The sequence below is a fragment of the Microtus pennsylvanicus genome, chromosome 15 (genome assembly GCF_037038515.1).
Source record: "Microtus pennsylvanicus isolate mMicPen1 chromosome 15, mMicPen1.hap1, whole genome shotgun sequence".
NCBI classification, from domain to species: domain Eukaryota; kingdom Metazoa; phylum Chordata; class Mammalia; order Rodentia; family Cricetidae; genus Microtus; species Microtus pennsylvanicus.
In genome coordinates this window covers 2,454,594-2,466,904 of record NC_134593.1, presented here as the reverse complement: position 1 = coordinate 2,466,904, position 12,311 = coordinate 2,454,594, and the positions used below count along the sequence as shown (strand labels likewise).

General features: G+C 51.3%; 1 protein-coding gene and 1 pseudogene across 1 annotated transcript; one reads left to right on the top strand and one right to left on the bottom strand.

The window, feature by feature from the left end:
- Nucleotides 1–3,315: 3,315 nt before the first annotated feature.
- LOC142835804 (cofilin-1 pseudogene) lies at nucleotides 3,316–3,795 on the bottom strand (annotated as a pseudogene).
- A 1,893-nt stretch (nucleotides 3,796–5,688) lies between these two features.
- On the top strand, nucleotides 5,689–12,010 carry LOC142835764 (potassium channel, subfamily K, member 16). The gene is made up of 5 exons (XM_075949507.1): nucleotides 5,689–6,048; nucleotides 8,655–8,769; nucleotides 9,698–9,864; nucleotides 10,537–10,702; nucleotides 10,955–12,010. Exons 1-5 carry the CDS (start codon nucleotides 5,836–5,838, stop codon nucleotides 11,170–11,172), a joined length of 879 nt encoding a protein of 292 aa, XP_075805622.1. The 5' UTR covers nucleotides 5,689–5,835; the 3' UTR covers nucleotides 11,173–12,010.
- The last annotated feature ends 301 nt before the right edge of the window (nucleotides 12,011–12,311 follow it).

The following is a 12,311-nucleotide window of genomic DNA, read 5'->3' as shown; positions in this document are numbered from 1 at the left end:
TGAAGTCTAGAGGATTCAGTGCGGTCTTTCAGCACCACACACACACACACACACACACACACACACACACACACGGTCTTTATTCATGCAAGCAAATAATTTATGACATAAAATAATACTATAAATAAATCTTTTAAAAAACACCAGGCATGTCTGATTATTTAATTAGAGAGCCCCTAAAGTCATCCCTCAGCATCCCACATCCTTACTTCCGGTCACAGCAAGCTGGACCTCCTCTGAGATCAGCTTCTCAGATAAAGATTCATACAGACCTGTACTATCTGTCCCACATGGAACGTTCTCTTACAGTATCACAGTACAGAGACTTCCAGGAGCGCCCGGCATCCTTGCTACAACTTAGCCCTCTAGCCACTTGGTTCTATTTAGGTGGGCCATTAAAGGTGGCCCTTCTCACTTCTGCTCTTCCTCATAGGTCAAACCTGGGGCCTGTGGGCCTCAACCTCTCCCCTTGGAAGGTGTCCTTTTACCCTTACACAGACACGTTGATTGAGTGAATCCATAAGCAAATACCGATGTTGGATGGGTGGCCTGTCCTTTTCCTTATCTCAGGGCTCATTCAGATGGAAGGAAATCCAAGCCCAGCTACTCTGTTTACTCTGGATTCTCTGTCCATTGTACATGGGATTGATCTGGGTTTTTTCTCCCCTCCAATCTCTCTATTAGTTCAGCTTCAGAAAATCTCTTATCACCTCCAGATGTTAGGCCATGCTCTGCCGTCAAGGCTGCCTGGCCATTTTACATTTGTCATTAATTGATTTTGCCCTCCCCACTTAGGAAGCACACATTGGCTCTGCCTGTTAGCAGTAATAATTCCCAGAAAGGGGTTATAAATCAAGCCTCATGTCTAGTCCTTGCTCACAGTGGATTTCTAGACACACAGGGAGATACTGGGTTAGGAGGTGCAGAGAGATCAAGGGCTGGCAGACCCCCAACACACAGAGGACACTAGCCTTGGATGTTTAGAAGAAGGAAGAGAGGGAAGGAGGGAAGAAGGGATGGAGGGAGGGTTGTGTGGCTTTTCCTGGGGAGATGTGAAAAAAATCTTTGTTCTCTCCAGGTAGGGAATGGATTATAGACCTAAGAAACCATTCTACCAAAGTCCCATCTTGGTGAACCAATGAGATTCCTGTGTCACTCACAGGAGACCTCTGAGAAGCCCACCCCAGCACGGGTGACAACTTCCAGGGTGCATAGCTGGAGCTCCCTGCACAACTGAAGGCTGTTCTAGTCTCCTCTCTCTAAAAAGTATTTACTGCCCATCTACCCTTGGGAGTGGCTTTGAGACTCTTGGAAGTTTCTGAGCTTCCTGAATCTTGTGAGGGAATGGGGGGGGGGGGCTTTGAGGACCCCATGAGATGTCCTCATTCTTATTTCACCTCTGTGTTTCTTTATAAATTTCTTTTTTCTTTTTTGTTTGTTTGTTTTTTGGCTTTCAAGACTGGGTTTCTCTGTGTAGCTCTGGCTGTCTTGGAACTCGCTCTGTAGACCAGGCTGGCTTCGAACTCACAGAGATCCACTTGTCTCTGCCTCCCAAGTGCTGGGATTAAAAACATGCACCACTACAGTCAGGCTCACCTTTGTATTTCAATCCCTATAGATTTTGTGGCCTAAGTCTTAGACTCTAAGAGTTTTCAGAAATCAGCTGGGTATAGTAGCACATGCTTTTAATCCCAGCACTCAGGAGGCAGAGGCAGGTGGATATCTATGAGTTTGAGGCCAGCCTGGTCTACATTGTGAGTTCCAGGCTAACCAGAGCTACATAAGACATTGTCTCAAAACAATGAGTTTTCAAAAGTTCCCCAACCACATGGCTGTGTTCTTGAGAGAGACCCCATTCTGCAAGCATCAGACACCAGATCCAGCAGGGAGTTTTCAGAAAAGAAGACGCCCAGCTCTCCTCACACCCCCTCCAAAACTGAACACACCTGTTCTTGCTCTTAATACCAAGCAGTCATGCTCCTGCCTCACCTCACACCAGTGATGTTGTGTTTTATACTCTTTCTCTCATAAACTTGAAAATCATAAAAATTCTCCCCCTGGCTCTGGTTTTCTGTAAGGTCCCCCGTCTTAGTTACTTTTTTATTTCTTTTAAGAGACACCAATGACCAAAGCAACTTAGAGAAAAAGAGTTTACTGGGGCCTGGCTTACAGTTTCAAAGGGTGACTCTATGGCCACCATGACAGGGAACATGGCAGTGGGCAGGCAGGCGTGGTACTTGCAGCAGTAGCTGAGAGAGAGCACTAACTAGGCCTGACATGGACTTTTGAAAGCTCAATGCCTGATCCTAGTGATATATCTCCTCTAACTAGGCCATACCTAATCCTTCCCAAACAGTTCCACCAACAAGGACTAAACATTCAAATATCTGAGCCTATGGAGGGTATTTTCATTCAAACCACCACCCTCTCCACCCCCAGCATGCATATTCTCTCATCGTTACCTCATTATGGAAGAAATGCTGGCTGTTTGTCCTTACAGGCTGGCCACAGCATCTGCACCACAGGTTCTTCTAGTTGGTGCCCATCTCTGTGATGACCACACCTCCTTTGATGGAGCAGCTCAGTTCCAGAATCCTGCCTGCTTACTTACTTGACCCAAAGATGTCCCATCTGGTGCTGGATACCTGTGAAAAGACCACGATGTGAATGTTTTCATGGTCACCCTGCCTTTCCACATGGGATCAGAACTAGGAAACACCAAGAGAAAAAGGCAGAGAAGTGGACCAGGAGCTCATCTCTGTCACATTTCTTCTTTTTTTCCTTGTTAATTAGCCTTTTTATTGGTTTTTTTGTTTGTTTGTTTGTTTCTAAATTGAAGGTCCCTTACTGGTCCTGCTTTCATGAGTGGCTGAGAACAAGGGGAAGGGGAGGGCAACCAGCTGGCAAGGGAGGGTCATTTCCACATTTCATTTCCACACAGAACTAAACAGACAAGCACAGAGTCGCTATTGTGATTAGAAGTTGGCGGCATGGGATGGGGGTTTGAGGAGTAGGGGTGTTGTTAAAAAAATAGGGCAGGTTACCCCAAAACTGGGTACCTGGGAAGGGACTTGGTCTGCTTCAACCCAAGAGGAATCAGAAGATCAAAAGCAGTTTGGGAAGGCCAGAACCATCAGGGTGGAGGGAGAAGGACGGTCCAGGGGGTGGGGGAACATTTGGCAACTGGGGTGAAGGGATTACCCTCCCCCTGCTGGGATCCCCCAGCCCCTCATGTCTGACAGGAAAGGGACAGCCTGCAACACCCATGAGCAGGTCTGGGGCTGCTAGATGCTCCAGGCAGGGGCTGGAGGCGGCTCACAAAGGCTTGACCTCCAGGGAGATGACGACACTGCCACCTAGTTTCTCTGCCAGGGTGCAGCGGTCCTTGACCTCCTCGTAGCAGTTTGCTTGTAATTCATGCTTGATTCCTGTCAGCTTCTTCTTGATGGCATCCTTGGAGCTGGCGTAGATCAGTTTGCTCTTAAGAGATGCACTCTCAGCGGCCCAGAAGAGGAACACCAGGTCTTCTTTCTTGCTCTCCTTGGTCTCCTAGGTGGCATCGTAGAGAGCGTAGTGGCAGTCCTTGTCCGGCAGCATCTTGACAAAGGTGGTGTAGGGATCGTCCACAGTCTGCCCCACATCTCCTACCAGGATCTCCTTGCTCTCCTCCAGGATGATGTTCTTCTTGTCCTCACTCAGGCAGAAGAGCACTGCCTTCTTGCGTTTCTTCACTTCTGGCATTGAAGACTTGCGCACCTTGATGACACCGCCAGAGACAGCCACACCAGAGGCCATGTTTCCGGAAGTGAAAGGGAGACGGGGAGAAAAGAACTGAGCCGCCGCAGCTGCTCCCGGGATCCAACCCTGTCACATTTCTTCTATATGAAATTTCCGAAATAGGGAAATCTATTAGAGACAGAAAACAGGTCCCCATAGTCTAAGAGACTAGACTTGGATGAAGTGGGAAGCAATGGCTAATGGGAGGGGCTCCTCTTTGAAGTACTTGATAGTAGTGTGGTCTTATAACTCTGTGGATATAGCACAGACCATGTGTGACGATCAGTGCTGACTGTCAACTTGACAGGTGTAGTAGGAAGCCGGCCGCCCAGACTCCCGAAATAATCACCCAGAAACTATATTATTTAAATCACTGTTTGGTCTATAGCTTAAGCATATTTCTGGCTAGCTCATATGTTAAATTAGCCTCTCTCCATTAATCTGTGTGTTGCCACGAGGCTATTGCTTACCAGGCAGAGTTCCAGTTCCATCCGGCTCTTACCGAGGAGACAAGCTGTGCATATGTCACAAACTTCTGTGTGAGTTTTCTAGGAGACAAGCCTGTGTGCGTGGATGTGTGTGTGTGTGTGTGTGTGTGTGTGTGTGTGTGTGTGTGTGAGAGAGAGAGAGAGAGAGAGAGAGAGAGAGAGAAACCTCTGTGACAACGTTCTAGATTGAATTTATTGAGGTGGGAAGATCCTTGTTGAATGTGAGCAAGACCATGGATGGCTGGAGTCCCAGACTGAATAAAAATGGAGAAGGCAGCCGGGCAGTGGTGGCACACGCCTTTAATCTCAGCTCTCAGGAGGCAGAAGCAGATGGGTCTCTGAGTTGGAGGCCAGTCTGGTATACAGAGTGAGTTCCAGGACAGCTGAGGCTACACAGGGCCTTTTTGAACCTCTATCTCAAAAAAAAAAAAAAAAAAAAAAAAAAAAAAGGAGAAGAAAGAAAAGGAAAGAAAAACAAAAAAGAAAAGAAAAAAGAAAGGAAAAAGGAAAGCAAAGCAAGCAAGCTGACTACTAGCTCGCAGCTCTCTCTGCTTCCTGCCTGTAGAAGCCACGTAACCAGCCGCTTCATGCTCCTGCAGCCGTGCTTCTCCTTGCCATGATGAGCTGACCCCACACTGTGAACCAACAGAAACCCTTCCTTCCTTCCTTCCTTCCTTGCTTCCTTCCTTCCTTGCTTCCTTCCTTCCGTTGCTTTTGTCAGGTGTTTTCTCAGAAATGAGAAAATTAACCAGGACACTGTGGGAGTGGCCACTTTCAGTGTATGCTGGTGAGCTATTGTATAATGTCAATAAAGCTGTCACGCTCGCCAAAGGTCAACTGAGGCACCATGGGTTCTTCAAGGGAAGAAGGAGCCACTGACAACACTGTGGGGGTGAAGACTCAGTTCTGGCTTCTCACTTCTGCCTCCTGAGCTCAACAGCCTACAGGGTCTCAAACAAGTCCGACCATCGGCAGAGGTGACACCTGGTGGTAAACAGGGCCTCCCATGTGTCAGTCCCACCGACTGACAGTGCTGCTAAGCAAGGCTGTCATCTGCCTGTTTGCTTTGCTCTGATTTGCTTTACTCTGCTTTATTCATCCCCGGGTTCCCCCAATAGGCAGTTTAATCTTCCCTATTCCCTTCTGAAGCAAGGCCAACCCACACCCTTGTGACACTTCCCTCCTAGACTCCCATATTTGTACTGGGAGCCTTCCCAAGTGAGGGATCTGAAGCTGTCAAGAGCCCTTTTAGACCCAGCGGAGTGGGCTCCCATTCAGATGGTCTCACACTCAGCCTCATTGGAAGCAGAGGATGAGGCCAGACGAGCTCAGGAGAAGCCTGTAGGCGTCCCCGAGGGGCCCATGCATTTGCTACCTTGCTGCTGTGCATGGAAAAACAAGGCTGGGTGGGGGATGGCGGGCCTGTTTGCACACCACACTGTTCAAACAGACTCCCCTGCCGCAGACACCTGTGAGGTGGAGGACAGGGAAGGCAGTAGCAGGGGCTCTCACCTCTTCTCGACTCTGTCCACAGCCACCCTGAGAGCTGCTGCAGAGTCCTACACACACCATGCCCCGTGCTGGGCTCTGTAGCTGCTGGGGTGGCCAGGTATTGCCCCTGCTTCTGGCCTATATCTGCTACCTGCTGCTTGGGGCCACCATCTTCCAGCTGCTGGAGAAGCAGGCAGAAGCTCAATCCAGGGACCAGTTCCAGCTGGAAAAGCTGCGCTTCCTAGAGAACTACACCTGCCTGGACCAGCAGGCCCTGGAGCAGTTCGTGCAGGTGAGGGAGCAAGGAAGGATGGGCCAGGAAGAGTGGGGAGGTGGGTGGAGGGGGCCGGTGGCAGGTGCAGAGACGGAGTGTGGAGGAAACTACAGAACCTTGGCCTGCAGGTCCATTATGTGTCCTTGATAAGGTTACCTAACCTGTGTGCCCTCATCAGTGAGGGGAAAAGGAGGTGACTGGGGTTGGGGAGGGAGCTCAGGCAGTTAAATGTCTGACAGGCAAATATGAGGACCTCAGCTCTACGCCCAGATACCACATTACAAAGCCAGGTGTTGGGCAGGGAAGATGGCTGGCTCAGTGAGTAAAGTTGCTTACTTGGCACAGAGCCTGATGACCTGAGTTCAATTCCTGGAACCCACATGGTGAAAAGAGAGAGCTGGCTTCCGGAATGCTGTCCTCTGATCTTGACACACAATGACATGTCCTCACCCATATAAACGCACACACATGTGCATGCGTGCACACACACACTCACACAGACAGTGTTATGTACTATTAAAATGTAATTTTAAATGAAAAAATATAACAGGCATGGTGACGTCTAATCCCAGCACTGTAGAGGCCCAGTGGGCAGATCTCTAGGGTTCTCTGACCAGCTGACCTTACCAGGTAGGCAAGCTCCAGGTCAATGAGAAAGGACTTGTCTCAAAAAATCTGTGGAAAGCTAGAGATGGCTTAGTCGGAAAGAGCAGTTTCTCTATAAGCATAGGGACCTGAGTTTGAACCCCCAGCACCCATGGATAATTCTGGGTACGGCTGCAAGGACCTGTGACCCCAGCACTGGGTGGGTGGATGGACTGCGGAGACAGATGGATCCCAAGAGTTCACTGGCCAAGCCAACCTAACCAGGGCTAGTTCAGTGAGAGACTCTGTCCCAAGACAAAAGCCATGTATGGCTGATGGCTCTGAGGAATGACACCAGAGGGTGATCTCTGGCCACATGCACACATACGTGTGCACACATCTGCGCAAACACAAACTTGGATACACACACACACACACACACACACACACACAGTCTGTGGTTTAACGTTTGGCAGCAGATTAAAAGCCCTCTCGGGGCTGTCATTGCTTCCTGAGCATTATCTGTCAGTTATCAACATGGTAGAAATTTCCTCTCCCACACTCCCCCACTTCTCAGGACAGCTACTCCATCTGCTGGCTCCCAGTTTATGTCCCAGAGTGCAGACGCAGACCAACGCGAGGACCAGCTGGGCTGATGGGCAGTGAGCTCTACCAGGACTGCACCCCTAGCTCCTCTCACTCCCTGCCTGGGTCCCTCCTGCCAGAAACAAAGGAAAACTAGGTATTTTGAGCAAAGGCAAATCCACTGAGAAGACAGGCAGAACAAATGGTGTCAGTCATTGCGAACCTTCAGGCAGGTACAGTCCGCACAATGATCATGTAGTTGAGGGGTGGGGACCAAAGCTCTGTTCCCTCATGATCCAGCGCCTGGGGCTGAGCACCCCCCGGTGTTTCCTTCCAGTTGCTTACTTGAACCAGTATCTTCAGCTAGCTAGTGGGAGCTGAGGCTCAGAGAGGGGTGGTGTGTGGGCCAAGGCTGCACAGTCACTGCTGAGACAGAACTCACACCCACACTTCTTATTAGGGAGCTCCTTATTCTTCATTCTAGCTGAGGACAGGGTCCTCCTGAAAGTGACAGTTCTTAAAGCAGGGTCTGTGGACTGACCCCAACAGCAGTACTGCCTATGAGTGACAGGAAAGCCCGCGTCAGCTCCCGCCCAGCCCTGCTGACTCAGGAGCTTCAGGGGAGGCCACCAGGTGGTGCTGAGGCCCTGAGACTTCTCTTGGGACTGAGAGTTGGCAGGATGATACGTGAGCAGGGAACACTGTCCCTGCTGTTCCCGGATATACTCCGCATACAGCCCTTACTCAGGAATGGTACTCTTTTCCAAGGTCTCCCAGCCTTCCAGAAGTAAGCCAGAGACAGGGACACCCCAAAACTTCCTTCTGCCCTGAGCTGGAAATGAAATCAGGAATGAAGAGCTGGCAGACAGGTGGTAAGGCTTGAACTATCTCTGTGGTCACAGGGCAAGGATGACCCAGATCTGACTGCATTCAAGGGGGCCAGTGCTTAGCCCAGGGACTCACTAGGAAAGATGGGCCAGACGTACCCCAAAAGTCCTCAGTCTCAGGACAGACCCTGACCTTTTAGGGTAAGTTTTAGGAGAACCCAGTTCCTGGGGAACTCCCACGCTGAGTGTAGTATTCCGATGAGACTTCATGAGGAAGCGAGTTTGTACACTAGTCCCTTTCTCCTCCACCGCTGGGTTCTCTGAGCCACTCATCCACATTCAGAGCCAGCAGAGGAATCAGAACCCCTCCTCTGCAGGATGGAGGGCTCAGAGGTGCAGTGGGGGACAGCCAGGGATCTGGGCAAATGCTGTCCTCACCAGTGTGTGGGAAAGAGGAGGCCAAAGCCTACCTCTTAAGAGGTAAGTTTCTGCCACATGGGGCTGGGAGGCCTCTGCCCAGCCCATGAAAAATCAGTTCCCACAGGAAGTCCTGCTTCCCAATGGTTCCCGGCCTTTGGGGCACAGCAGATATCACGGCCTGTTCTGCTGACCATACCACTTTCACAGGTCATCCTGGAAGCCTGGGTGAAAGGTGTGAACCCCAAAGGCAACTCCACCAACCCCAGCAACTGGGACTTTGGGAGCAGCTTCTTCTTTGCGGGCACAGTGGTCACCACCATAGGTAAACTGGTGAGGAAGGAGGGCCTCCCTAGGCCCTGCTCTGCTTGGGAGCCCTTCCAGAAGTCATCAATGGGGCAAGGATGTGGTTTATGCAGGAGGGGCACACAAGGTACAGATTGGGAAGAGGGTAGGTAAGACCCATGAAAGTGGAAGGCAGCCAGGTTGGCTGCAGCTGTAGGTGGCTGGATTCACTTCCCTGGGGCACACTGAAGGGCCAAGCAGAGCTTGTCCTCACAGGACTGCATAAAAGGTGGGAACGAGGGCCTTTCCTATTGACTTCAGTCCTCCCTGCAGATGGCTGGTCCTGGTGAGCTAACGCTACAGACCAGGCTCACACCTGGGACTAGAAGTCATCTCAGGGAGAGAGGGACTGGAGGTGGGAGAGTGTTTATGCGCAGAGATTGTTCCTCAAAACTCAGTGTCCCACACTCTATTCACCCCCAGTGAACCCCCAGGCCTCTCTCACACGGGCCTCCCTTCCATTCCGTTAAGCCCAAACCCAATTCCACTCATCCTCCTTGGCAATCCAGGCAAAGTGACAGAGTAGGGGTTGGGATATAGACCTAGATTTGTCCTGGGCTTGGCCTTCAGAGTTTCTTGTCCATCAAAGAGGGAATAAATTGCTACAATTACATAAGGCAGAGTGGGTAACTAGAACTGCACATGGGCGGGGCCGGAGGAACCTAACTGGTGGGAGGCAGGGGGTGGCAGTCAGGAGGACTTTATGGAGGGAGGCAGCAGTACTGGAGACGAGTCTTCTATAAGTAGAGGTTGTTCTATCAGAGAATCGGGTGAGTATCCATGGGAACAAGGAGCATCTCTTCCCCCAGAGATGATGGGGACATGCCTCTGCTGGACCTGGGGCGGGCCGGTGGGAAGTAGTTCTGAGCTCTCTCTTCCCTTGATCTATATACTCCCTTGCCCTGTAGGCTATGGAAACCTGGCACCCAGTACGGAGGCAGGGCAGGTTTTTTGTGTCTTCTATGCCCTGATGGGCATCCCACTCAACGTGGTCTTCCTCAACCACCTCGGCACAGGGCTGCGTGCCCACCTGACCACATTGGACAGGTGGGAGGACCATCCCAGGCATTCACAGGTAAGGAGGAGTCCTCCCTCCCCTCCAAGTCCTCCAGGAGATAGCTGAAAATTGGGAGATGGGCTTGGGTATGCAGACATCTGAGAGTCAGTTTGTACAGCTGCAGGACTGGGGCAAGAAAGAACTAGGAAGGTGATGCACACAGGACAGGGTGTAGCTTCAAAGGGCTCTGCAGTTACATGCGACTACGGAGTCTACTTGCAAAGTGTTAAGGGCCAGACCCTGGGCTTGACTTCCCTGTGGTGGAGAATCCGAAAACTACATTACCTCTCCATTCTCATCACGGGCATCCAGCATTATTTCATGTGGTCCCAAACGGTCTCCAGGCTACCCAGCATTCCCCACAGAGCTTATTGTCACAGAGGGACTTGGATCAGTTTAGTGGGTGACAGTAGTATTATTCCAGATCTGAGTGCCCTAGAGAGTCTGCTCAAGTGTGATTCTCAAGTGAAAAAGGAGGCTTTGGCTCCTTCCTTGACCCACTAACACAGTCTCTTATCCAGGAAAGCTTGGTACATACATGTCACATGTCCATGGGTACAGCCCCACCCAGATGTCTGCAGCTGGGGAGGGGGCTAAGGGGCTTAGATATTGCCCTGCCCATACTTGACTTTTCCCAGACCTCCCCCATATACTTCCAGATGGTCTCAAGGGCAGACTCTCCCCTCCCAGCTTCTGCAGGTGCTGGGCCTGGCTCTGTTCCTGACTTTGGGGACCCTGGTCATTCTCATCTTCCCACCCATGTTCTTCAGCCATGTGGAGGGCTGGAGCTTCCGTGAGGGCTTCTACTTTGCCTTCATCACCCTCAGCACCATTGGCTTCGGGGACTATGTTGTCGGTGAGAATGGGATAATCAGGTTATCTTGGTGGACACCCACCACAATGATGGGGAACAGGGAGGTACCAACTGAGGTTGGTTACTTCTGAGGCACCTGTGGACTCTTGGTTGCGTCCTCAGAAGTCTCTAGTATGAAAATTATCACTGCTCCCTCCACCACTAGTCCTTTGTATGAGGGCCAGGGAGAGAGTATTCCTATGGAAACTGGGGGTGGCAGTGCCCTCAGACACAAGCCATCACCTTCCCCGGCAGGCACAGACCCCAGCAAGCATTACATCGCTGTGTACCGGAGCCTGGCAGCTATATGGATCCTTCTAGGGCTGGCGTGGCTGGCGGTGGTCCTCAGCCTGGGATCCCTGCTTCTGCATAGGTGCTCCCGGCTCTGGCTACTCATCAGAGGCCTGGACCTCAAGGATGGAACAGCCCCTGACTCTGACCCTAGACCACAGAAAATCCCCATCTCTGCATGAGACCCAAGGGTCCTGCGCTCCCCCAACCCCCTGACATTCCCTGCCCTTCCTGTTCCTTCTCAACCTACATATGACCCAGAGAATGTGGTCAGCAATTCTTCAGAGAGAGAAAGGGGACAGGTGTGCTATAAAGTAACTGATGGGAGACAAAACCAAGACATGTGGATGGAGGTGTGCAGGCTGGCCTCACAGCTCTTTACCCCGGCCTCCCAAAGATGACCCAGGAAAATCAAACCCTGTTGAATCATGGTGGCCAAATCACCACCGCCACCTTCACATACTGGCAGGAGCCCGCAGGCTGCAAGCAAAGGCGAACTTGATTTCTGCTTGATTTGCTACACACATCCTAGGCTCTTAGCAAGTCCTACTGTGTACCTGGTTCTGGGGCTATGACAGGGATGGTTTCCACCCTCACTGTATCATCAGTCTTGAAGGAGCCCCAATACAACAACTGCAGCCTTGATGGGAGCAAACCTGGGGAGGACGAAAGGTCAGGGCAGTGACTGGAGGAGGGGAACTGGGCACACACCTGGGGGCACCTTCAGTGCACATAGGAAGCTGTCCTCTGCCCTTGCCCACAGGTGTCCACCTGAAACAATGCTGGGAACCTCTTCCAGGTGTCCCACTGCTTTCCTGAACATGACTTCCCTTGACCCCACCCCCCATCCCCCAAGCTGGTGACACTCCCAGAAGCCTTAGAGGATGTGAGCTCCCTGATGGCTCCCAAGGGAACACTCTTCATCCAAACCTGGTCCTTCTGACAGATTTCAACACCGGCCCAGGGAGTGGAGGTTTGGCCCAGTCTGTCCCAATGCCCAATCTCACAGGATTAAATTAAAACTTTTCTTGGACTTCCTCCGCCAGAGGCAAGGGGCTTCCTAAGATCTGTGTCCTCTTTACAGCATTTAGGGGTGGGACACGGGTGGGACTGTGAGCCCAGGAGGCTGAGGGGAGTCCCAGGGAAGAACCTACATTGGCAAGAAGTTCCCAGCACCCAAGTCTTACTGGCACCCAGGAAAGGATTGAAATCCGATGTGCTGACTCCTGCTTCTTTTCTGAAGGAGTGGAGACGCGGGGATCTCCCTCCAAGCAGCCAGGGACAAGCTTGGTCGGGTCACCAATCTGTGGCCTGCCACATC